This window comes from Hoplias malabaricus, chromosome 13, assembly GCF_029633855.1.
Source record: "Hoplias malabaricus isolate fHopMal1 chromosome 13, fHopMal1.hap1, whole genome shotgun sequence".
NCBI classification, from domain to species: domain Eukaryota; kingdom Metazoa; phylum Chordata; class Actinopteri; order Characiformes; family Erythrinidae; genus Hoplias; species Hoplias malabaricus.
In genome coordinates this window covers 34,776,358-34,802,654 of record NC_089812.1, presented here as the reverse complement: position 1 = coordinate 34,802,654, position 26,297 = coordinate 34,776,358, and the positions used below count along the sequence as shown (strand labels likewise).

The window sequence follows — 26,297 nt, the reverse complement described above, 5'->3', positions numbered from 1 at the left end:
TTTGATAACAAGCCAGATAATCACTCTTCCACTTTGCTTCAGGGAATATTCATTGATCCTGTTAATATGGGTTCTTCTTTGCATGACAATTTTAATTTGCATCTATGGAGGCAGCAATAAAAAGTGATTTGCAGTGATTTCCAATACAGATTCATGTCACCTGAGGAATCTTTGGCCAGTTTTAGTTTTGGTCCCTTGCATACAGAGAGATTTCTTTCCATTCTCTGAATCTTTTAATGATATTATGTTCTTGAGATGAAGAAATACCCAGGTTCTTTTTTATTTGAAACTGAGAAATGTGATTCGTGAATTGTTGAACTATTTGCCCACACAGACATCCAGAGTGGTGAACACCTCCCAGTCTTTACTTTTTCTGAAACACGCAGCCTTTCTGAGATGTTCTTTTTACACCCATTGATGTCACTGTAACCAATTAACAATTTATTTTCTTTTTATTTTAAGCATTACCCAAATTGACTATTATATTATATCAAATGTGCATGTATTGTTTTAAAAACGGACGGCACGGTGGCGCAGCAGGTTGTGTCGCAGTCACACAGCTCCAGGGGCCTGGAGGTTGTGGGTTTGAGTCCTGCTCCGGGTGACTGTCTGTGAGGAGTGTGGTGTGTTCTCCCTGTGTCTGCGTGGGTTTCCTCCGGGTGCTCCGGTTTCCTCCCACAGTCCAAAAACACACGTTGGTAGGTGGATTGGCGACTCAAAAGTGTCCGTAGGTGTGAGTGAATGTGTGAGTGTGTGTGTTGCCCTGTGAAGGACTGGCGCCCCCTCCAGGGTGTATTCCCGCCTTGCGCCCAATGATTCCAGGTAGGCTCTGGACCCACCGCGACCCCGAACTGGATAAGGGTTACAGATAATGAATGAATGAATGTTTTAAAAACAAAACAATCTGTCTCAAATTCAACATTTAAATAGCTTTCTGCCTGTCGTAGTGCTGTGGGCTAAAACTGTGGGCACATAGATCCTGCCATGCCTCAGTTCTTTACAGTGAAGTTTTGAAGTGGGGCATTAATTTTGATCAAATCTCTTTTTAAAAGATCGAAAAATGTCATTTTTTGGAGACAATTAAAAAACACACAATGCTTATTTGTATGGAGCTACAGACGTTACATCATGTCGCACCGGATTATTAGTCTGACATAAACAAACAAACAAAAAACAATCAATCAAACCAGGCAGCAGTACGTGAATCGGATAGTGTAATGTGTTAAGATGCTTTTGGGGGGAACTTGCATGTTTAAATATTATGTTTCACTTTCCCTGATGAGTTGAAGATATATACAATTGAATAAGTACACTACATATTTTCGAGGATACGTTCTGGATCAGAAATGCCACACCAGTTCATCCCAAAGGTAATGAATGGAGCAGCATACCTTCAGAACCCACACTGATCCACTGCCCAGCACAGGGCTCTGCTCCTAACTTCAGCACAGTGACCTTAGCTTCAGAGAGTCACATACTTTTTTTTTTGTGCCGTATTGGAAGTCTAAAATATGCGCAACATAAACAAGTGCACTAGTCCTGATAACTACGTATTATGGTAATTAAGGATGTGGCATGAAGTGAAGTGTATTTAGTGGAAAAGTTAGTGAATCCCAGGTACACGTTTTTTTTTTAAAGCATGGGCTTTCACGGCAGAGCCCAGCCTATACAAATAAGTTCATCCTAGGTTCAGGAGGGGCAGAACTAATTAAAAAGAATGACAACGATCTTCCGCCTTTCTTTCACAAAGAGAAATGAGCGTCACACACGGAAACTGCAGTAATACTCGTTATCTCTCGGCTGAATGTGGACGGGGCTCCGCAGCAGACTCTCTCCTTCACTGAGGTAAGTTCGGTTTTAACAGCGATAACAGTTATAACATCAGCGCCACTGCAGGTCATTAACTAACAGCATTGTCATCGAAACGAAGTCGAACCGTGCCAGTTGAAATGTAACCTTTGGACCGGAGCTTCATTTATAATGTTACAGTTCAACCGCCCTCAGAAACCGAAAGTCAACAGCGTCGTTAAGTGCTGCTCACAGAGTGCCGTCCTACAACACCGCTCCTTTACGGCTGATGAGTGAAATCCACAATCTCACTCTTATAGGTAATTAATCTGTAATTAGATGAATTTATTTAAAAGTGTACATTTTGTATGCAGTAGCCCGGATGTCACGGTCTATAATTACATTGAAAAGACTTGAACACGTTTGTTAAATGTTCCTACACTGCAGGTGTTTTCATATTTTTTGCACCGTACCCTAGCGTCAGATTCAACATATTGTTAACTTAGTTTGACGTCAGGACTGCATTAAGGTTGGTGACGATATAAAAGTACTTTATTTTAATCCAGCACTGGTCTATTGGTCACAGTTTATAATACACAATTAAACTAGCAAAAGTTTGTAAGTGCCATGAGGAAACGATACTATGCTACGGTACGGAAAATAAACACAACGTGATTCTTTACGTTACAGAATGTTTTGCGAAAAACATTTCCCTGAATTTTCAAATGGGAAAGTCTGTTTATGTTTATTAAACGTTACATACAGAACCTTCGCACAACATTTCATAGACGTAGAACAAACGTTTTTCTGTGGTAAGCTGCTCTGTCTACAGTTGGCAGAAAAATACTGATTCTCCATTTAAGATGGACAGGAATATTCAATTAGAAAAAGCAGGTTATTTGAAATGAAGCTATAAATTAAATGAATAGTGCTTTATATGAAAATTGTAAACTGTGCAAAACTGGTACAAACGTAGAGAACATACAAACATTTCCAACATAACCACGTAAACAAAATAAATGCATACATCTTCAAAATGCTTCCTTCGTCCCTTGTACAGGGAAATGTAACTGTAATTTTCTGCACATTTGGAGCATAATTCTTTTTGAATGTGGCTGAGTTAAAATGATCAATAAAGCAAAGCTTAAAATATAAAATGTACTATATATTTTGGAGCTGTCAACACGTTTTGCCGCAGTATGCTGTGGTGTGTGTTCCATGCAGGGGAGGTTTGAACCTGCGTGATATGGACAAAAGTATTGGGACAGATTTGTGTTACAAAATTTGTGGAACATATATTTGGGGACGGCCTTTTTTTTTTGTTCCAGAATGACTGTATCCCAGTGCGCAATGCAAAGGCAGGGTTAGGTCCGTTTGGTGTGGAAGAACTTGACGCACAGAGCCCTGACCTCAGCTTCGTTTAACATCTTTGGGATTTAAACTGTAACTGTGGTGGTACCCTCAAGAGTAAATACACTGTACCTTTAATTGGTGGACATAGCCAGTTCCACTTTGATGCCTATGTATTTCGAATGGGGTGTCGTAAATGCTCCTGTAGGTATAATGTGTCCCAACACGTTTGTCCAAAGAGTATATTATGAAATAAGAATAGCATATACTTCAACCCAGATCCCCAAATTTAAATTCAGTTAATTCAGCTAATTTGCAACTTGCTGACCTGCATTCAACCACAGCTTGTATGGACTCCATGAAAAAGCAGCATATATAGAATGGGATGCTCTGGAGCAGCTGCAAATGATCCCAAGATCCATTTTTATTTCTTTTTAAATATAAAATTAAAAAATGAACTTATTCTTTAAAAACTTGCCTTGCCTGAAATGCCACTCCGAGGCGTGGACTTCAAATAAAGACATGTCAACAAACAGGTTAATCAGGAAAATCTTTTTTTTTTTTTTCTGAAACAGTATGGTATTAATACAACAAAACATATTCCCAAGCCCTCTTAATATTTCACAGTTCAATTTTACTGTGCATTCAGGACTGAAATATGTCAATCACTTCTAATTATGCTAACTCTGATGACAGCTTGATTATCCATCCATTCAATAGTTGTCTGTAACATCTTATCAAGTTCAGGTCGAGGTATGTTGACTATTTGGCTATATTTAGATGCATTTGTTTCTATGACATCACAGAAACAAGAACTTGTTTCTGCAGCTTCATGTCTGTCTACGGGCCACTGAGTGAATGCCATGCTTTGAGATATTACCCGTGTTAAAATACTGCTGCAAAGTCTTCTATTTAAAAACCACTGAGGATAATGTTCTAGTTTTCTGTGATATGAACCAGTTGACTTAGAGAATCATTTCTAAGTGGTCTTTAAACAGTTTTGTTGGGCATTTGACTCACGTCCTCCACTGTTCTGTTAAAGTCTGTTAAGACTGTCGAATATGTCATAATGTTCAGTTCAGTGTGCTGAATAGGAACGCACTGAAAGTCACACTTTATGCTACACAACTCATCACTTCAAGCACTGGGAATGATGGTTTATCTTGTTGCTGTCATTGTTTGATTTTTTTAGCCTCTTTAGGGGGAAAGGAATGGACCGGTTCAGGGTGCTGAGGCTGATGGTCATCTTCTTGGTGGTTCTTGCCTTTATAAAGTTTTTCTCCAGGTGAGTCTATAATTTCCCATGTCTGCTCTAATAGTGTGACGCTGCATAGTTCTGTTCGTTTAGTGTTTTTCACAGGTATGAAATAACCCAGGGTCATTTCTTAGGGCGCTGTGAAGGATTCTAATCTTTATAGATTTTTAAACTTATCTCACTGTACTTTTGACCTAATTTGGTATTTGAAATACAAGCTGATATTTGGCCTCATGTTTCGTGAAGTGCGCTTGGTTTATAAAATGTAAAATACATTTGTTTGATTTAAATTAGGACAATTTATTTTATGCAAATTCACTTCTTTTCTATTGTTATATATTCTCATGAATTTTCATGACTGAACTAAAACAAAAGACAGTATACTCCAGTATGTAACCTATAACTTGACAGGTGTTTCAGTCTGTTGGCTAGAAATATCAGAATGTTTTGATACATTTTATACATTAAGTTTGGTAAGTTTACCTGTATCTTGTCATCATCATCACCTACATGGGATGTGTCACTCCATACTTGATACGGATTGGTTTGTAGAGGGACATGTGTGCAAAGCCCGTTGACCACAAAGCGAGGGCGGGGGGGGGGCCCCTGGCAGAACGAATCTTGGCAATGGAAATTGGCTGTTGGCATATGGAATGAAACCTCTCTGTGGGGAAAAGTGATAGAGCTGGTGCAGGAGCTTTTTATAGATACCAGCTAGATATTGCTGGGCTCAGCTCTATGCACAGTGGGGACTCTGGAACCAGATTCCTGGGTAAGGAGTGGTCTCCCTCCTATTTATGAAGTGCACAGGATGAGAAGCACCACCTCAAAATGTCTTCAGCTTGCAGAGAGGAAAAGTCTGACTACCGTGTGTGCATGGGTCCAACAGTAGTTCAGAGTATTATGGATTCTTGGTGACAGTTGGTAGATTTCTGGAGAGGATTGCATGCACTGACTCCATTGTTCCGCTGGTGGACTTCAATTCTCATGTTGGCAATGACTGGGAAATTTGAGGAGGAGTGATTAGGAGGAAGGGCCTGCCTGATTTGAATCTTAGCTAGCCATGGTTTGTCCATAACGAACACCATGTTAGGACACAAGGTCAGCTGATCATCATCTTGTAGCGAGTTGGATCAGATGGCTGGGAAAACTCTAACGTCTAACGCCTGAGAGAAATTTTTGCATATTCTAGAGGAAGACCTCCATGGAGGAAGCAGCTACATATAACTGTAGTCAAAAGATCGTAGGTTAGCTGTTACAGAGCATGGGAGTACAGATCTGCACAAATTTAGGTCTGTTTGAATGTCCTGCATGATCCCTGCATTAAATGACAGGCAGGATCCAATTGTAGTCACTGTGGGCAAACAGCCAAGGCTTGGGCAGACAGGTACATTTGTTGTTTACTCATGGTGCGCTCAAACAGTCAAACTATTGACTATGTTCACGAAGCAAGCGAGACCGTTTCCATTTTCTATTTGCATGTATTTCTCATTTGCATGCCAAAAAAGGCAGCAGAGATTACAAAAACCAAGGCATTGAAAGCAGGTAGTTGCTGATGAGAGCAGAGAATCTAAGCATGGACTTCTTTCCACACATTATAATTGCTTTCTTTAAACTTAAGGTTATTTTTGTTTATCCAATGTACTTTACTTACAGTTGGATGAACTTGATCCATCCATCCATTATCTGTAACCGCTTATCCAATTTAGGGTCGCGGGGGATCCAGAGCCTACCTGGAATCATCGGGCGCAAGGCGGGAATACACCCTGGAGGGGGCGCCAGTCCTTCACAGGGCAACACAGACACATTCACTCACACACCTACGGACACTTTCGAGTCGTGTTTTTGGACTGTGGGAGGAAACCGGAGCACCCGGAGGAAACCCACGCGGACACAGGGAGAACACACCACACTCCTCACAGACAGTCACCCGTAGCTGGAATCGAACCCACAACCTCCAGGCCCCTGGAGCTGTGTGACTACCTGCTGCGCCACCGTGCCGCCCTGATGAACTTGATATGTTCTTAAAATTCCAAAATCTGGCTCAAACATTGAAAATTTTATTCAGATTTTAGAACATTTTCACATTTCTTGTCAAAACATACCATTAGACATTTGGACACATTGATTCCATCCATCCGTTATCTGTAACCGTTTATCCAGTTCAGGGTCATGGTGGGTCCAGAGCCTACCTGGAATGGACAAATTGTTTTCATGATTGAAATGGGTTTAGAGTCTTAGTGTCACAAAAAAAGGAGACTGTGTGAATTAAATACTGTATAAATGTGCAAAGAAATTCTAAAATGAAACTCATTTATTTAGTAAAAGTGCCATCTATCACTTTACTTCACAAAATATTCGTTCAACTTTGACCAAATTAACCATCACTGTGTCCATTAACAAATGTGTACTGTGTAAATATTAATTTTGTCAATTAGTAAATGCTGAAAAAAAAAGTAAAAAGTACATGGTCTGCCCAGTAGTAGCTCATGTTCATTTTACTGTGTAAAAGGTCATTGGCCATTAGTGTATACTTCACTGTTGTAGTGGATCTTTTAATAAAAGATATTATACTCTTTGGGGACTTAATATGCCAAAGTTATCTTAGTATGTTGAAAGACCTCTCTTAGCTCAGAGACATCCCCAAGCCAAGATTGGAAACTAAGATAAGCTTTTCAGCAAGAACTGGCTCCAAATTGGTGCCTGAAGGTCTGTGTCAGAGAGTCATAAAACTGACACTACAGGCCCTTTTAATGACAGTTTACGACACATGGTCTTGGAGGGTCATGCAACTCTTCTCAAGTAATCACACATTCCTTAATTCCTTGGTTTACCTGATGAACTGTTTGAAATTAATTCCATTTGGACAATCAAAATGTTGTGGGATTAATTTAAAAAAGTGTTTAAAGTCTTTTTATTATATGAACTTATGTAGGAAACAAGGTAGCCATATTGTGTGTTATTTGGTTAAGAATTATGTAAAACATGGTTTGTCTGAATGATATTACTTTGTGTAACATATAATCTTTTATATTGCAAAAGTATGATTCAAAATCTTGGGATGGTCATTCAACAGGATGGTCTTCTAGTCTTTGTCTTGTCAAGTGTCATACATTTTATGTGATGTCACTACCTAGGTACAGGAAACAGCCAATCAGGAGCAAGAGACGCTCCAATCCTCAATCTCTGACGAGCAATCAGGTATTCAAGGCGGGTTTTCTAAACTCTGGTTAAAAACCCAGTGGCACCAAATGACGCTCTTCTTCTCTTCACTCGCTCCATTTTTGCGAAATGCACTCTTTACACACCTTTTGAGAATTTTTGGAGAGGAAAACGTTTTCCTGAAGAACGTCTCTCTCCTGCTTCCAGCAGACAATGCTTCTCAGATAGGGTAGTCAGAGAGCTCTCCAGCTCTGCAGAGGTCCAGATAGAAGAGAAGTTCTATTTTAATTTTATCTCTAGTAGAAAACTATAGTTTAAGAAAAGCTATAGTTTAACTTCAGCAAAATTCAATACCACCCAGAGCATGAAGGAGACCTCAGACCTCTGATCTTCAAAGTGATGACAAAAGCTTCTGGACCAGTGATGGAGAAGGCCACATGCGCCCTCAGAATGACTTTCTGAGATGAGGCCCAGGAGAGTCCTGCATGGAAGTGTCTCTCACAAGGCGGCAGATCAGCGATGACGGAAAATCCCCACAATTAAGAACAGGGAGACCATGGTCCTTAAACCAGGTACTGGTAGCCTTGGCACTGTGTGTAGGTGCCGAGTCCTGTTGGAAAATGAAATCTGCATCTCCATAAAGTTGGTCAGCAGCAGGAAGCATGAAGTGCTCTAAAACTTCCTGGGAGACAGCTGTGTTGACCTTGGACCTCAGAAAACACAGTGGACCAACACCAGCAGATGACATGGTGCCCCAAACCATCACTGACTGTGGAAATTTTACACTGGACCTCAAGCAACGTGGATTCAGTGCCTCTCCTCTTTACTTCCAGACTCTGGAACCTTGATTTCCAAAGGAAATGCAAAATTTACTTTCATCAGGGAACATAACTGTGGACCACTCAGCAGCAGTCCAGTCCTTTTTGGAAGCGAGACGCTTCTGACGCTGTCTGTTGTTCAAGAGTGGCTTAACACAAGGAATGCGACGCTGAAATCCATGTCTTGCATACGTCTGTGTGGTGGTGGTTCTTGAAGCACTGACTCCAGCTGCAGTCCAGTCTTTGTGAATCTTCCCCACATTTTTGAATGGGTTTTGTTTCACAGTCCTCTCCGGGGTGTGGTTATCCCTATTGCTTTTATACTTTTTTCTACCACATCTTTTCCTTCCCTTCACCTCTCTATTAATGAGCTTGGACACAGAGCTCTGTGAACAGCCAGCTTCTTTACAATGTCCTTTTGTGTCTTGCTCTGCTTGTGTAAGGTGTCAATGGTTGTCTTTTGGACAACTGTCGTCAGCGGTCTTCCCCATGAGTGTGTAGCCGTCAGAACTAGACTGAGAGACCATTTAAAGGCCTTTGCAGGTGTTTTGAGTTAATTATCTGATTAGAGTGTGGCACCAGGTGTCTTCAATCCTGGACCTTTTCAAAATATTCAAATTTTCTGAGAGACTGAATTTGGGGTTCTCATTAGTTGTCAGTTATAATCATCAAATTAAAGAAATAAACACTTGAAATATATCAGTCTGTGTGTAATGAATGAGTATAATACACAAGTCTCACTTTTTGCATGGAATTACTGAAATAAATCAACTTTTTCATGGCATTCTAATTTTAAGACCAGCACCTGTAGTTGGGGCGGGGAGTTGTTGACCTCGACTGGGGACGTCATTAGGTCGTGGAAGGAATACTTTGAGGATCTTCTCAATCCCACCAGCATGTCTTCCGCAGAGGAAGTAGTGTTTGGGGATCCTGGGGAGGGCTCATCTATCACTGGGGCTGAGGTAGTGGGAAAACTCCTTGGCCATGTGCCAATTATCGGGACATACTACTTTTTTAGCCTACTTTTGAAAAGGGGGATGATGCTGTCCTTCTGGCTTCTTCAGTTAGAGGCCTCCAGCATCCACATGGGCAGTTTGCAGCTGACAGTAAAGTGGTTGAAATGCTCATCTTCACCTCCAAATCTGAGGCCATCGTTATCTCCTGGAATAAGATGGCATGCTTCCTTCAGGTGGGGAATGAGAACCTACCACAGAGTGGTTCAGATATCTTGTTTTGAGAGAGGAGGAGTGCTTGACTTTAGGATAGGTGTGGCAGTAACGTGGTCATTGTACCAAACTGTAGTGTTAAATAGGGGGCTGGACCATTAAGCAGAGGTCTGAATTCACAGATCAGAGATTTTGGGGGACAGAGATGCTTATATGCTTGCCTTGTTGCCAAAAGAAGATGATGATAATGAATATCTGTTCAGAAAAAAACAAGGAACAACACAGAATAATGGTTGTCAGGTTTGAAGTTGACTTTGTATATTATGTAATAGATACATGGCATTTTTAAATTTGACAAGAGATATTTTGATTACCAAATGTATATGGATGTCACTAACATTTCATCATTTGCAACCATTGCTTATAATATGATGCTTGTACAATTTTGTAGGATTTGAGTAATAAACGGTATAAACGGGTAAAATGAGGCCAGAATGATGTTTGTTTAACATTAATATTAAAATGAAGTAACAGTAAAAATCAGTGTCAAAAAGCTTGATATTTTATGTCAAGAAATGTCAAGTTAAAACAATTCTAAATAACCATTTCATCATCCACCTATATGTTGTTGTATCTTGTTTGAAATTATGATCTTTTTGTTTGTAGTTCAAGTAATGGAAATGTACAGAAAACCGGGAATTTCTGGAATGAGAACAATGACTTTAAAGACAATAGATTGGATTCAGAAGAAGAACTCCCAAAAGTTCAAGAATTTCAAGAAATCCTAAAACCCCAAGAAAATAAAGCTGAAGAGAAGCCTGTGGAAGAAAACAACAAGAAGCAACCAGAACCAGATTCAAAGGATACACAGGATGAGGATATTGAAATCATTAGAGTACCAGAGAAACCATTCACAGGCCCTCTACGTATAGTACACTTAGACCTTAAGGGGGCTGCACCCAAAGTCAGCTATTTAAAGCAGGTAAGGGAGTATTTAAATGCTTGTTGTTTAATTCAGATAAGTGGTTTGGCTCATTTTGTGGTATCTGGTCATTGCAGATCTTCCCACTGTTCTCCTCATTGGGTGCTGATGGTGTTTTGATGGAGTATGAGGATATGTTTCCTTATGAAGGAGAACTTGAGCTTCTAAAATCACCTTTTGCTTACAGGTAAGCTTGCGTTATGTCTGTTCTTCAGGGTCATAGTTCATATTGTGTCGTGTTTAGGAATGAGTAACTAGATATTTTTTTTTATTACCTGCAACAGCATGGAGGACATAAAGGAAATTAAGGCTCTAGCAAACCTCAGCAACCTTGAACTGATACCTCTAGTCCAAGTGTTCGGACATCTAGAAGTAAGTGAACCGTCACACTTGCAGCTCTGTTCCTCCTCAGCCTTAGCACTGCCTTGTCCTTATAGTTCCCACCTGTGCATCCTTTGTGGTCCTGCCCTCTTGTGATCTCTCCCAGGTGCTAGTGCTCCTGTGTATATATAACAGTCAAAACTGAGTACACTATAGACGTATTCACCTTTAAGAAATCAAATCAAAGTGAGTAATCACTGTACATAAAGGAAATTAGCTTGACACATATGACATATTCACCTATTCACAAGATCTCAAATAACGTCTCTGTCCAAAGAAAAACAAGTATCTCCAAAATAGTAATTTGGAAAAGGAAAAACCTTTGTAGCTTTCAACAGAATTTAAATAAATAAATAAATAAATCAAATTTAACTAATTTTGGAGCATTTCTACTGCAACATTTCTTATGAAATTATCGAGATACGAAAGGCCTCTGCCGTGTTCAAATGATGTAGTAAATTAAAAATCGACAAAAATTGAGATTAAAGTTTTTCTTTCCCAAATGCACACATTTAAACAAGCACAGTTAGTTCCTTGTGGTCGGCGCACTGTTGATTTTTACGAAGGTTATGGACTTGAGGAGGACCATAGGGTTTAGGTCATCCATAGGGCTAAGTGTCATTGGAAGCTGGTAGGGGTGTCACGATACACATAGTAATATTCATTTTTTTCGATACAATGTTTGAAAACATTAAGAAAACCATTCTCAGCCGTTTGTCAACCCACGTTAATGAGTTCCAGCCATCTACAGTGCAGAACGTACTTCTGAGGTGTGCTGTAGTTTCATGCGAGTACTAGTGGCACGCTGTGTAATTGGAATGTTTGACGACGCTGGAGAAGTGTTTAGAGTTACTGGGGAAACAACGCCATGCTATTGTTTTGGTTAGCCTCCGGTGAAATACGTAATTGTCCTGTATTTGGATACCAAAAGATTCATCCTGTTTGTAACCGATACGGGACACGTTTTGTTCCGTATTTTTGAGGTCACACTTTTATGGCGATGGTTTGAGTCAGAAACAAGCAGCACTCTCTCTCAGCCAAAGTGAGAGGCAGATTCTCCTCGACTCCTAAACAGAGAACGCGCTTCTCATTGGTCGTCACCTTTATCTAGCCAATCAGCAGCCAATGGAGTCACAGTCCTTCCTACTAGGGGGTTGTCTTGCTGCGACGTTGAGGGCAGGAGGTCACTTCTGTAAAACTGGGAACTTAAAACTCTGTTTTTATATTGAACTTATGTTAGCACCATGTCCCCATTTTTAAAAAAAATAAAACTTTTATTTTTCTATGAACATTTCTGGTACCAGCCATTCTTCCCGAATATACTGTTGTGTTTGTATTGGCCTCTTTGACCTCTTCATCAAAAAGTAAATGAGAAATTAAAATCATGTTCTTTCTCCACGTTGTTTCGAAAATGTATCGCATCGTGGAACAATAACAGCAGTATGTATTGTATTGTGAAATTTGTGTATGTTGCACCACTAGAGGCTTGGCTGAACAAATATAAAGCAGAGGAGAGAGGTATAACTGACCTAAAATTGACATAAGAATGTTTATTAAAGGAGTGTTGACACTTTTTAGCATTTACATTGAGACACGAAGAGGATGACACTTTTTCTAAACGGAAAGTACTCAAAGAGGTCTGTATAGAGAAATAGGGACTCTTGAACTATAAAATAAACACATTTAATTAGTAGCAGGATATGTGAAGTAAACTTTGTTATCAACAAAACGTAGGCCCAACAGTTTGTCCCCCCAATATGTGATTATGGTAAACGTTTGATGGAAACGATGGCTTTTGTCCAGACAATATAGCCTTCCTTCATAATACAGATATTGTCCTTTCATAGAAGGAGATGAAAATAATTTTAAGTAGCTGCAGATGTAGTCAGATAGTGTATGTCTAACTCCCTGTGTTTTTTCCTTCATGGTCAGTTTGTCTTGAAGCATGAGAAATTTCACCATTTGAGGGAAGTGGCACAATATCCCAACAGCCTCAATCCTATGGCCCCTGGCAGCCTGAAACTCATTAAAAGCATGGTAAAGCAGATCTTGAAGCAACACCAAGAGGTGCGATGGTTCCATATTGGAGCTGATGAGGTTTGTGAAGTCTAATTTTGTCTATGTGAGATCACAATATTGTTATAATAATTAACATCATAGAAAACAAGATTGTGATATTGGATGGTTTTTTTTTCATGCTCATGGATTTGTCACTGGAATGAGGCTGCACAGTTTGTTTAATCAAGCTTAATATAGTATTAATGACGTAAACAAGTATAGTTTCTAAATGAAATCTGCAAAAAAGCCTATGCAGCACTTTCTTTTGTAATATCACAAAACACAACATATATAAATATCATATGCACTTTAAAGCAGTTTTGCTCAACCTCTTTACATTGGAGTTGTGATGGAGTGGATCTGGAAATTAAATTTCAACATTGACTCTGTGAGAGAATTTTGAGTAAATATTATTAGTTTCATTCATTCATTCATTATCTGTAACCCTTATCCAGTTCAGGGTTGCAGTGGGTCCAGAGTCTACCTGGAATCATTAGGCGCAAGGCAGGAATACACCCTGGAGGGGGCGCCAGTCATTCACAGGGCAACACACACACTCACACATTCACTCACACCTACGGTCACTTTTGAGTCGCCAATCCACCTACCAATGTGTGTTTTTGGACTGTGGGAGGAAACCGGAGCACCCGGAGGAAACCCACGCAGACACAGAGAGAACACACCACACTCCTCACAGACAGTCACCCAGAGGAAACCCACTCAGACACAGAGAGAACACACCACACTCCTCACAGACAGTTACCCGGAGCGGGAATCGAACCCACAACCTCCAGGTCCCTGGAGCTGTGTGACTGCGACACTGATTATATTGATGGAGAAAGAATAAACTCTTTTTTTAGCTAAACGTTATTAAACCAGCCTTTATATTGTTCCAGTATTAGTTTTGTATTTACTCCATGGACTGTTTTTGAACATGGCACAAGACACACAATCAGAACAGACGTCATTCACATATTATTTCTAAAGGCACAGCAACAAAAGCTTGTTTTTAAAAATCCAAAATCACAAGTGGATGCAAAAGGAATAAATAAGATGAAAGAAAACTTAGGATATTTTTACCTTGCAGTAGGTGATAATGAATGCAGAAGCATGTAATATATAAATAACTGTCCAACCAGGTACTGAATGGATTTATTTTGACCAGCAACCATTTTGTCTGAAGATATTGAAGTTATCGTTCGTTTCCCAGACATGGTTTAAGGTTCATAAAATTGCTATGATTCCCCATGGACACTTTTATTTATTTACTAATGTATGTGTGTGTGTGTGTGTGATACCTGTAGGGCCCTATTAAATTTGAAAAAGAAATTTCTTAATTTCACAAACCATGTGGGTACCAACAGAAATGGATTTCTAAGTTAGCCACATAAATTAAGCCTGAAGTTGATTGTTCCTCAGCTCTTTTTCTGTATCAAAAGTCACATATTCTGCAGTTTTGACGTGTTTATACGGCAGAAACATATCATTAGAGGAATAATATGTCATGGCTATGGCAGTGTAAGTGTTTCAAAAACAATCCATTGATTCAGGGAGGTCCATCAATGCCTAAGACTTGAGGAACTCCACTGAGGTGGAGGTGTACATTGGAAGTTTGAGGAGCGATATTTTTTAATGGAAAGTCTGTTGATATTTCACCTAAACAATATCAAGTATCATTCCAAATGTGCTACTACTTAACTTCATAGACCTCAAAGTCTGTTTCTTTGGAGCATTAATAGTATAAAGAACACAATAAGATAATGGTGACCACATCTGAAGCCTTGTATCAAGCAAGACTGGGCAAATATTCCACCTGCAATTCTATTCCCTATAGACTCTATGATCTGAAATCTACATTCCACCTGGTATTCTATTGTCATTTAATCATACCTCTAAATGCACCCATTGCCTTGCTACCATTAATGCCTCAGTGTTGTAATAATTGATTTGAGATAATCACTTGTTTCAGAGGTTTATCTGAAAAAAAGGTATTATTTGTATCCCATTATTCCATCCCATAATATCCCATTATTGCAGGGATATTTTACCCAGCATGTTGTATCTCTGTTAATCTGTTTGGTTGAACTGCCCATTAAGCAACTCATGCATAATGCGAAAATGTTTGCACTAAACACTCAGGTTTATGAGCTCGGTGAGAGTGAGGACTCAAAACGCTGGTTAGAGAAGAACGGAGACGTGGGAGCCTTGTACCTCGCTCATGTGACTGAAGTGTGCCGCATGCTGGCTGAGATGAGACCTGGACTGAAAATGTTGTTTTGGGAAGATATGCTAAGAAAGATCAGTGTTTCCACCATGCAAAGTATGTTCGCCAATTCTTCTTTAAATATGTGCAGTCTTGTAGTTTTCCTGTGTCATCACACGTCTTACACTTGCTAAACTGACTATAGACCTGTGTATGTTGTTACTAAAACAGTGTGATTTATTTTTATCTTAAAAGTTATTGGAATCTGGCTTAGGGATGGCTACTATACAAGTCACCAGTTACAAACCACACAGGTCTACGGGAAATTACTTTGTGATTTAGGCTTACAGTTTGGAAAGTAGCTTACATCATTTATTAATTATATTAGGATTGTACCTCAACTGCAAAACTAAAGAACCATAACTTTTACACCAAACATTTCTTAGCTGTTTTTTTCCCTCTGTTACATGTCAATACATTAAAATATCTAAGTTACTTTACTTCAGTAATTCAATTCAAAAAGTGAAACTCATTACATACATTCATTACAAACAGTGATCTATTAAATACATTTATTTCATTTTGTCACGAAGTGGGTGTAGTGTGAGGAACAAAGGAAATGGAAGTGACCGCAGAGATGCAGTATCATCAACAAAAATTAGACACAAAGAATGAGCTAAGACAAAAACACTAGCCAAATTATGCTGAGGCAAACCAAGACAATAACAAAGGGCAGACAAGAATAACTAAGGACTAACGGGTACAGAGATAAAAAGGGGACTTTAATAAAGAACTAAGGAATCTGAATGCTAAGGAATTATCAGACACAGACAAAATAGTTAGATACCACTACAAAAAGACAAAAACAACTAAACACTAGGGAAACGTAAGGTTCTCGCGGAAGACCAAACAAGGGAACACATTGAGCAAAGCTAAACAAAAGATATAAGCACTAAAACACGAGACAGAAGATACCTAAAATAAGACTAATATAAAGACTGTAAAAGAACAAACCAGATTAGAACACAAGACAAACTTGTGTTCCAAAGGGTTACAACACCGACTATAAAAGCATACACAAAACCAGATTGTCAGGACCTGGCGGACTGATGGAGGCGGATGCACACACTATAAACACAGTAACTTTGTTTAAACACAAAATAAAACAGACAGACTTGGATAACAGGACAGGATGCTTAGACAAAGACCTAGATACTAATACAGGAAGGTGTAGACAGGGACAATGATACAACAAACTTGACAGGGGTAGACCCAGACCAGACAAAGAGACTTAGACAAAGGGAACTGGACAGAGAAACCTAAACTAGAGACAGATACAGAGAGAACTGAGTTAAGATGAGAGATACAAACAGACAAACCAAACAAACACACGAAGCACAATGAAGGAAACAGACAGCTCTAAAAACGGAAAGAGAAACAGACTAGAGACAACGGAATAGCATGTAACAGAAAAGAGGAACAGACAAGACATACAGACTAGAGCAGGGGTCAGCAACCTTTACCACTCAGAGCCATTTGGACCCGTTTCACACAGTAAAGAAAACACTGGGAGCCACAAAACCCCTTTGAAATTTTAAATGAAATAACACTGCGCATAACAGGGTTTTTTTTGCCTCTGTGCTGTGTATAAACAAACTACACTGTGTTACATTTATAAAATCAATGAACGACTGCAGAGAAAATGAAATAACATTTCTGCATTCAACAAAACATTTTTAACTCTGAAAAAAAGACGTTGTGTTGACGGTTAAGTAAAATACTCAATGTCTATTTGAGTCCTTGTAGTAATGGGGGAAAAACACTGAACTTAAATTATCCACTGGCAGCAAACAACAACGCTGTCCTCTCTCTGCGTGCTGTCATTATTTTACTGGCGCCGTGCAGTCAGCGGTCACAAAGTTCCAGAAGCCGCACACTGACGGGTGTCGCACATTGGAAGTTGTGACGTGTATTAAGAGCGACAAAATATGTTAAATATTAAAATATTTTAGATGTTACAAGATCACCATAATCTTCATAGAATTATATTTTGAAAATGATCGAACTAAAATAGAATACATTTTAATTAAACACTCATTAATTATTTTCAAAAGCTGAGCCGCATCAGAGGGATCAAAGAGCCGCGGGTTGCCGACCCACGGACTAGAGAAAGAGTCACTAATGTCCAACCCCCAGGCACAGACACAAAGGAACTTAAATACACACAAGGACACCCGAGACAGATAATGAGGGGGTAGGATTACAAAGGAGACACAGATGGAGACACTGATGAGAGAGTGGAGCGAAGGCAGGACTAGGGCGGAGACAACAACAACAGAGTCATGTGCTAAATAAGCACATGATGGGAAAAACAGACAGGACAGGGCCAGGGAGTGACAAAGATGTGTCCAATCAAGACGTGTAACACACAAGGCAGGCTGATCACATGACTAGGGAGGTCACAATGGATCAACCATAAATCAAAGCAAGACAGGGAACAGAACTAAATACGTTACATTTTTAATGTTGATTATTATGGCTTACAGCCAATGAAAACCCAAAACACATTTTTCATTAGGCCCAAATTGTTGTATTATTTTTATTTTTTTAATTGCTCATATTCAATATTCAAATTTTCTGAGATAATGACTTCTGGGTTTTCATTGGCTGTAAACCATAGTCATCAACATTAAAAGAAATAAACGCGTGAAATAGATCACTCTGTTTTTAATGCATCTATATATGACTTTCAATTTTTGATGACATTCTAATTATTGATATGCACCTGTATATAAATTAATCATCTGTATTGTTCAATCCTGATCTGATGTATATTTAGTAACATGTACATTGTTTATTCTCTAGATTCAGACTTGAAAAAATATGCGTTCCCCATGATATGGAGCTACAGTCCAACCATGAATTTGAAAGACATAGGTGAGACTGTGTGAGCTCAGCTTTGTAAATATGTTTAATATGACAGAGAGTGTGAGAGAGACTTTTTAACTAATCAAATATCTGTCTAATTTGCAGCACTGTTACTGACTAAATACCAGGAATCTGGATTTTCTGGCGTTTGGTTTGCAAGTGCATTTAAAGGATCGTCAGCGGTAGACCAGAGGTGGACTCCTCTTAAACACCAATTAGAAAATCATCTAGCCTGGGTTAAAGTAATCAACTCCATGAATGAATACCCCAATCTACCATTTCTAGGCATCACTCTGACAGGCTGGCAGAGGTTTGTAAACTGTTTTTCCTTATATTTTTTAAACAGTTGTTATCATTATTTTACTGTCATTACGAAATATTTACTTGTAAGCTAATTTTGTTAGCATTATTATAAATACAATAAAAACAATAACAGCAGAATAGATTTAACTAAGACCGTGTTAAATTTTAAAGGACCGTAACATAATGATAAAATTAAGTTAACATTTTCTAGAACTCTCCAACAACCTGTCTCCACTGTGTCCAATGGAATGCAAAGTGGTGCAGCAGGTTTTCCTCTGGTCTCCTCCCACAATCCAAAAACCTATCCAGAGATGTGAGCGTTTGAGTGACAGGGCGAGTGTGTGATGCCCTTTTCTTGCTGTTTCTGTCTTGTGTCCAAAGATTCCATGTAGATAGTTAAGATGTGGTTAGAGAAGACAATTATTCATTCATTCATTATCTGTAACAGTGGGTCCAGAGCCTACATGGAATCATTGGGCGCAAGGAATACACCCTGGAGGGGGCGCCAGTCCTTCACAGGGCAACCCACACACTCACACTTTACTCACACGCTCACACCTATGGACACTTTTGATTCGCCAATCCACCTTCCAACGTGTGTTTTTGGACTGTGGGAGGAAACCCGGAGCACCCGGAGGAAACCCACGCGGACACGGGGAGAACACACCACACTCCTCACAGACAGTCACTCGGAGGAAACCCACGCGGACACAGGGAGAACACACCACACTCCTCACAGACAGTCACCCGGAGGACACCCACACAGACACAGGGAGAACACACTACACTCCTCACTGTCACCTGGAGCGGGAATCAAACCCACAACCTCCAGTCCCTGGAGCTGTGTGACTGCGACACTACCTGCTGCTCCACTGTGCCGCCCCAGAAGACAATTAATGCATAATGAATGGATTCAGACCTTAACCGTTAAGCTGCTCAATAATTGCCCCATGTACCTAATGTTGTATGACTGTCTTTTTTAGATTTGAACATTTTATACGTCTGTGTGAACTGTTGCCTGTGGCCATCCCTTCATTGGCCATATGTCTACAGGCGCTGAAACATGGTAAGTACTACAAATATGAAAACGTGGACACGCTACACATAACTGAGGCCTTCAGGAAATTATTGAATGGAAATGTACCTGTGACTCTAAGACTCCATAAACATCAACAGTTAACATTTTTTGAAACAGGTTCGTATGATGAAGAGCTTGAAAAGACAGTACATAATATTTTGGGCTGCAAAATTCAGTTGGAAGCTGGAGTGTGGTAAGCAGTGTTTTCCATTTTTAATCCATTAAAATTGAATCAGCTAGCGCTAAAGATACATCCATGATGGGGGTGTTTAAGTAATGAATAAAGTCGCTGTCAGAAAAACGTTGGAAAAATGTGCAATGTTTTGTTGTTACAGTGATAATATGTAAATATACTGATGAGTGTCTTTTAATGCTCTACCCTTGACCAACAGTGAAGGCAGTGGGGCTTTTGCAGGTGCTGAAGTTTACCACATGATTTACAAAATCCACACTGAGCTACAGAGCTCTATTGAAAACTTGATGACAGATCAGTACGTATTCTTTTAAATAAAATAATTGATAAATATACTGTTGACATGCATAAGAACTCGCCAGGGTTCTTAACACTGGTCTTGTTTGATTGACACCCTGCAGTTTCCTACGTGGTTCCTTCAGCAATTACCAACGGAAGTACAACTTTGCAAACCCACGGAATCTAAATCATTTTAAAAACAGAATGAAAAAGTAAGTTTTTTTCTTACACTCTGATATACGGCAGAATGCAAAGAGCTCTAACCTTTGGATTCCCAAAGAGTTCCAACACCACCACGTTTTAACCAAGGTCAGTGTGTATATTACAGGCCGTCTACCCACATATTAACATATTTTTATACGGTACACTTGGAAACTGGTATCTCGAGTTTAAACGGTGAGAACTAGAGTGATTTGTAAAAAACACATGCCTCTGTTTTCAAAACCTGTTATAGCAGTGTGTGCTTTTGTTTAAATAACTTTACACTCGAGATACTAAAGCACTGCTTGAAATACAGGTTTAAATAAAAGGAAGCAGGTTAAAACTACAAAAAGTTTAGTGCAAACCAAAAAAAGTAGCTTATCAGTAAAATATTTTATGTAAAGTGAAAATCACAAGCTCTTGGGAAAGAAACCAAACAGTGTAACAGTGTAACGTACTAAAAAGCAGGCTGTGATTGTCTTTATTATTAAATGTATTAGATTTAATACAGAATTGTTTGTTTTTTAGTACAGAAAATGTTTTAAGGGGTGTTGAATTTAGAAACTGAATTATCCACACATTCATAGACAGTTATATAATAAACAATTGTTTATTTGCAGAATGCTAGTTGATTGGGAGTCGTTTCTGGGCAACTTTCGGACAGAAATGGAGACCATCTTCTTCCCAGACACTGTGGAGGAGTGGTTTGAGGAGAATGTCAATGAACAGATGGATAAACTCAGAGGAATGGTGGAAGACGTTGAGAGAATATACGACCTCAATGGCCGGCCAAAGACTCTTACGGTTTAAAGGTTTGACCAGAAGGAAGGAATTCACTAAAGTGGCTTATCCTGTATTCTTTATCCACACCCACTCATTGGCATGTGGAACAGGGCAGAATGCAGCACGGCCAGTACACTCCTGCGTTGTAATATAAGCTCATTTTATGCAAATTTTTCACTTTTGTAAATCCTAAATTATTACTGTGATCTCATGTGGTTCTGTGTGTAACTAAATTGAAGAATAATATGAAAAAGTCTATTACTTTTAGGTTTGAATCTACTAGTGTTACACTGGGCATATTCAAAATGGTACACTATCATACTTTCATTTGCTGCGTATTGATTCCTATAGTAGTATGTAATAGACAGACCTTTACCTTGTAAGGTACTACAGAGTCACATGACCAGTTACCTTAGCTCAGTGGTTCTCAAACTGTGGCGCACGTACCACTGGTGGAACGTGAAACAAGAAGTGGTGGTGCGCCAGATGACCTCGAAAAAATTACTACTTAATTAAACAATTAATTAATAACTACAAAAAAATACAACATAGGCTATGAATAAACAGTAGTTCAGTCTGTAAGGGATGAGTTGAGCAGCATTCCCCTGCTTCTTTGTTTCCAGGGAGGGAACACAATCTCCCAGTATTTTGTGAAATCCATGTAAATAAAGCGCAGTTTCAGCTTCTTACAGAATGTACGCAAAGGTTAAAGACAGAGCAATTTGGACTATTACAAAAAGAGCTAAATGAATGAGAAAACAAACAGAGACCAACCCAGCGAAATACTCCTAAGCTCATCATCCGAGTCCTTAAACACTGTTTAACAGCGCCGCGCCTCCTTCTCCTACTAATACAAGTACTGGGAGCACCTGCTGCAAGCGCCGTGAGGTTTTAACATACAGCCTGGTAAAGCACATACATTATACGTGGTCATTGGAGGTTTTGGTTTGGTTTAATAATAGGTGGTACGTGCGCTAAAATGTTTGAGAACCACTGCCTTAGCTTCTACATTTGCCTCAGTGTAGTAAAATTACCCACGGTAGATTTCTTCATTTGCAGTTCAAAGTCTAACAAATACTGTACCTTGTAGCCGTCAAATACTAATAAGAACAGGGAAGTAGTAGCACGGGCGGCACGGTGGTGAAGCAGGTAGTGTCTCAGTCACAGCTCCAGGGGCCTGGAGGTTGTGGGTTTGAGTCCTACTCCGGGTGACTGTCTGTGAGGAGTGTGGTGTGTTCTCCCTGTGTCTGCGTGGGTTTCCTCCGGGTGACTGTCTGTGAGGAGTGTGGTGTGTTCTCTCTGTGTCTGCGTGGGTTTCCTCCGGGTGACTGTCTGTGAGGAGTGTGGTGTGTTCTCTCTGTGTCTGCGTGGGTTTCCTCCGGGTGACTGACTGTGAGGAGTGTGGTGTGTTCTCTCTGTGTCTGCGTGGGTTTCCTCCGGGTGACTGTCTGTGAGGAGTGTGGTGTGTTCTCCCTGTGTCTGCGTGGGTTTCCTCCGGGTGACTGTCTGTGAGGAGTGTGGTGTGTTCTCTCTGTGTCTGCGTGGGTTTCCTCCGGGTGACTGTCTGTGAGGAGTGTGGTGTGTTCTCTCTGTGTCTGTGTGGGTTTCCTCCGGGTGCTCCGGTTTTCTTCCCACAGTCGAAAAACACATGTTGGTAGGTGGATTGGCGACTCAAAAAGTGTCCTGTTTTGTTGCCCTGTGAAGGACTGGCGCCCCCTCCAGGGTGTATTCCCGCCTTGCGCCCAATGATTCCAGGTAGGCTCTGGACCCACCGTGACCCTGAACTGGATAAGGGTTACAGACAATGAATGAAAAGTAGTAGCATGGCATTCTGAATTATATCCTTCAATCATCTTTACAGATTTTCAATCAGTCAATCAATCAAAATGTATTTATTTACCGCTTTTTACAACTGATATTGTCACGAAGCAGCTTTACAGAAATAGTGTCAGAACAGATATGGCGATCAAAAAGGCCCAGTGCGAGCTGAATGCGCTAGTGGCAAAGAAAAACTCCCACAAGGCTCGAGGAAGAAACCAACACTCATATTCACTCATAGCCTATTTGTCTTTTATCCAATATAAGACATTAATATTACATTAACATTAATAATAATATTACATTTGAAAAAATGTAAGTTCATAAAGGCTTCTTTTGGGAGGAAAATAACATGAAATACCACATTGCATCCACTACACCACGAAGCTAGCTCTGGCTGCATACAGAAAATATGGTCAGTAGTTTGTCCTGTACAGACTTCCAAAACTCAGAAGTCAAAGTAAAGAAGCAGAAGGACACACCAAGAACAACAAATAAACTCTGACTGCTAAGTAGTTGTGAAATGACTAAAGCATTTCAGTTAAGCTTTGTTCGTGTTTTTGAACTGATGTCAATTCAGTTCAGATGTTTTGTTTGTCTACTGCTGTTCAGAACATACAAAGCAGCTTCAGTGAGAACCAGATCTAGAACGCCTTCCAAGATCAAGCCTAAAACTGACAGTTGTGAAGAGCATGACAAGGAGACACTGTGAAGGACCAATGTGAACCTGCCGTCCTCTGGGCCGAACTTGATATTTGGAGTTATAATACAAATAATAGTCTTGCAACACACTTCTAACAGTAAAGTTCCTTGTGATCCGTCATCAAATAATGCCTTAATCATCTGTTTAAATATTGGTAATGTCAGAAAAAAGACAAAAGAGGGTGTGATAGAAATGTAACTTGCAGAACACGTTTACATTTTCAAGAGAAGCATTGGAACATCTTAAAAACATAGGCCCTTATTGCCCTTTAACAACATGTTGTTGTACGTTGATTTATATCATTAAGTTATTTTTCAGTTACTGATGTTAAGGCTTTTATTCTTTTGATACCGTGAATTTATTCTGTAAACTAATATTTGAAGTTCCTGTGTCTGAAACGACATGAAAACAATACGTGAAATGTGCAATTATCTGTCATTGTACAATGTACAAGGAAATGTGTCTTCCGCATTTAACCCATCTGTGGCAGTGAACACACACTCACTAGTGCACTAGGGGCTGTGAACACACACCCAGAGCGGCAGGCAGCACCTGGGGAGCATTTAAGGGGTTCAGTGCCTTGCTCAAGGGCACTTCAGCCATGGGTGTTCCTACCGGTCCTGGGGATCGAACTGGCAACCTTCCAGTACCGAGCCCGGACCTCTAACCATTAGGACATGTCTAGCATGGTGGAATATAGTCAGTATACACTGATGTTGTTGTGTATTGAGTTGGGTTTTGTAACAGAGTGAGAGTGTTTGGGTTTAAATTGATGTGATCACTGTGATGTTTAAACAATGATTAATATCATATTGTATATAACTGTGTTGGTAGCCGTGTGTGTGGTTGTTATATATTGTGTTACTTTTCTCCCAGGTGTGTGTGTTTGTTACTGTTGTTACTCATTGTGAAGTAGAAGCATTATTTGGGGAATATGTGGGAGCTACATCTGTGAGGATTTCATTATGATCATGTGATTCACTCTTAAACGGCAATGTTTTTCGTTTCCTGAACAACACTAAAGAATTTCTGTAATTTCTGCAATAAAGTCAGTGTGATACATTAAATGTGCTTTGAAGTTGACTAATATGACTGAGCTAAACTTGTAATACATCAATGTACACAATATATTTAAACTTAGAGCAAAAGACAATCACTGACAGTTTTTCAGTTTTCAGTTCTTTTGCCTGCCCTGTGAAGAACTGGCGCCCCCTCCAGGATGTACTCCTACCTTGCGCCCAATGATTCTGGGTAGGCTCCAGACCCACCGCGACCCTGAACTGGATAAGGCTTACAGATAATGAATGAATTTGAACTGGTTCACATTAATCAGGGTTGGGGTGGGTCTGGAGACTTGGAAACACTGGGTGCACACACTTGTATGAAATGTAATTAAACAGTAAAAATAATAATGTTGGCTGGGTAAGTACGCACAGTACAACTTATAAATGATTGGGTCTCTTTATTATATTTCTGAATTTCACATATTTTACTTTAGTGATGAGATTTTAGCTCCCAGTCATTTCTGGGCATTTGGCAAAACAAAGGATTAGAACAGACATGAAACCCACATTTCAGTGTTCCCTCATGCATATACAGCACACAAACAGGAGATGACTACAAATAATACGGTAGTGGTTTGCTTGTGTGTAAAACAACTGTACACATGTGACCTAAATCACGGAATCTGCTGAGATTCTCCTCGAATGCAAACTTCCCATCTTGTGCTTTAAACCGTGGAATATTCAACATCCCATCATTAAACACTCACAACAACTAAAAACTCACATTAGAGAAGCCTATTGTTTGGGTTTATATTACAAAACAAAGTATTTTCACCATTTCTCACAGCTAGCACACAGAGCTGTAATCAGACTCTTCTATTTTCTCTGAATGCATGGGCCCTTCCTGTGCTATGGGAAAATACCGCCCCCACATGGTCTTGAAGGGAGGGACACCATTGACGCGTCCTTATTAAGATGCTGTAGATTAAACTCATAGAGTCTATTTATCACCTGGCTACAATAATGATAAATTGGGCTAATACTTTTATGGAACACTCATGAACTACACACTCTGTCTCTCTCACACACACACGTAGGTTTGTCTATGTGCCTGGAACTAACATTTAAAAGTCAACAGGTAACAGGACTGAGAAATGTTTATTTTGGCACAAATGCATTACACAGATCATTCTTCAGCTGATGGCATATTGACACATGGTGTGGATGTCACATTCGGTACTCATTTTTATTTAGACATTACTGCTCTATGGAGCATAAATGACGAATACATTTATTATTAATTCACATACTGGATTTAGGGGTGGCACGGGGTGCAGCAGGTGTTGCAGTCACACAGCTCCTGGGGCCTGGAGGTTGTGGGTTCGATTCCCGCTCCAGGTGACTGTCTGTGAGGAGTGTGGTGTGTTCTCCCTGTGTCTGCGTGGGTTTCCTCCGGGTGACTGTCTGTGAGGAGTGTGGTGTGATCTCCCTGTGTCTGCGTGGGTTTCCTCTGGATGACTGTCTGTGAGGAGTGTGGTGTGTTCTCCCTGTGTCTGTGTGGGTTTCCTCCGGGTGACTGTCTGTGAGGAGTTGGTGTGTTCTCCCTGTGTCTGCGTGGGTTTCCTCCGGGTGACTGTCTGTGAGGAGTGTGTTGTGTTCTCCCTGTGTCTGTGTGGGTTTCCTCCGGGTGACTGTCTGTGAGGAGTGTGGTGTGTTCTCCCTGTGTCTGTGTGGGTTTCCTCCGGGTGACTGTCTGTGAGGAGTGTGGTGTGTTCTCTCTGTGTCTGTTTGGGTTTCCTCCGGGTGACTGTCTGTGAGGAGTGTGGTGTGTTCTCTCTGTGTCT

At 40.0% G+C, this 26,297-nt stretch overlaps 1 protein-coding gene across 2 annotated transcripts; it reads left to right on the top strand.

Moving 5' to 3' along the window:
• The first annotated feature begins 1,721 nt into the window (after nt 1–1,721).
• On the top strand, nt 1,722–24,507 carry zgc:113333 (beta-N-acetylhexosaminidase). Of its 2 annotated transcripts, none has more exons than XM_066642824.1 (14): nt 1,722–1,845; nt 4,331–4,423; nt 10,206–10,521; nt 10,599–10,708; nt 10,806–10,893; nt 12,835–12,999; nt 15,100–15,280; nt 18,029–18,100; nt 18,197–18,401; nt 19,378–19,460; nt 19,590–19,665; nt 19,865–19,963; nt 20,067–20,156; nt 20,766–24,507. In XM_066642824.1, the coding sequence occupies exons 1-14, from the start codon at nt 1,805–1,807 to the stop codon at nt 20,953–20,955; spliced, it is 1,809 nt and encodes a 602-aa protein (XP_066498921.1). In that variant the 5' UTR covers nt 1,722–1,804; the 3' UTR covers nt 20,956–24,507. The 2 variants fall into 2 exon arrangements, with proteins under 2 accessions (XP_066498921.1, XP_066498922.1); XM_066642825.1 differs by lacking the exon at nt 1,722–1,845 and adding an exon at nt 1,982–2,108.
• The last annotated feature ends 1,790 nt before the right edge of the window (nt 24,508–26,297 follow it).

What these genes read in the sequence shown, in the direction of transcription:
- zgc:113333 (XM_066642824.1), top strand. Translation starts at nt 1,805, where the DNA reads ATGTGGACGGGGCTCCGCAGCAGACTCTCTCCTTCACTGAG. An exon ending in AAGTCAGCTATTTAAAGCAG is followed by an intron (nt 10,522 to 10,598) that starts GTAAGGGAGTAT and finishes TGGTCATTGCAG; the next exon opens with ATCTTCCCACTGTTCTCCTC. An exon ending in TCTACAGGCGCTGAAACATG is followed by an intron (nt 19,461 to 19,589) that starts GTAAGTACTACA and finishes TTTTTGAAACAG; the next exon opens with GTTCGTATGATGAAGAGCTT.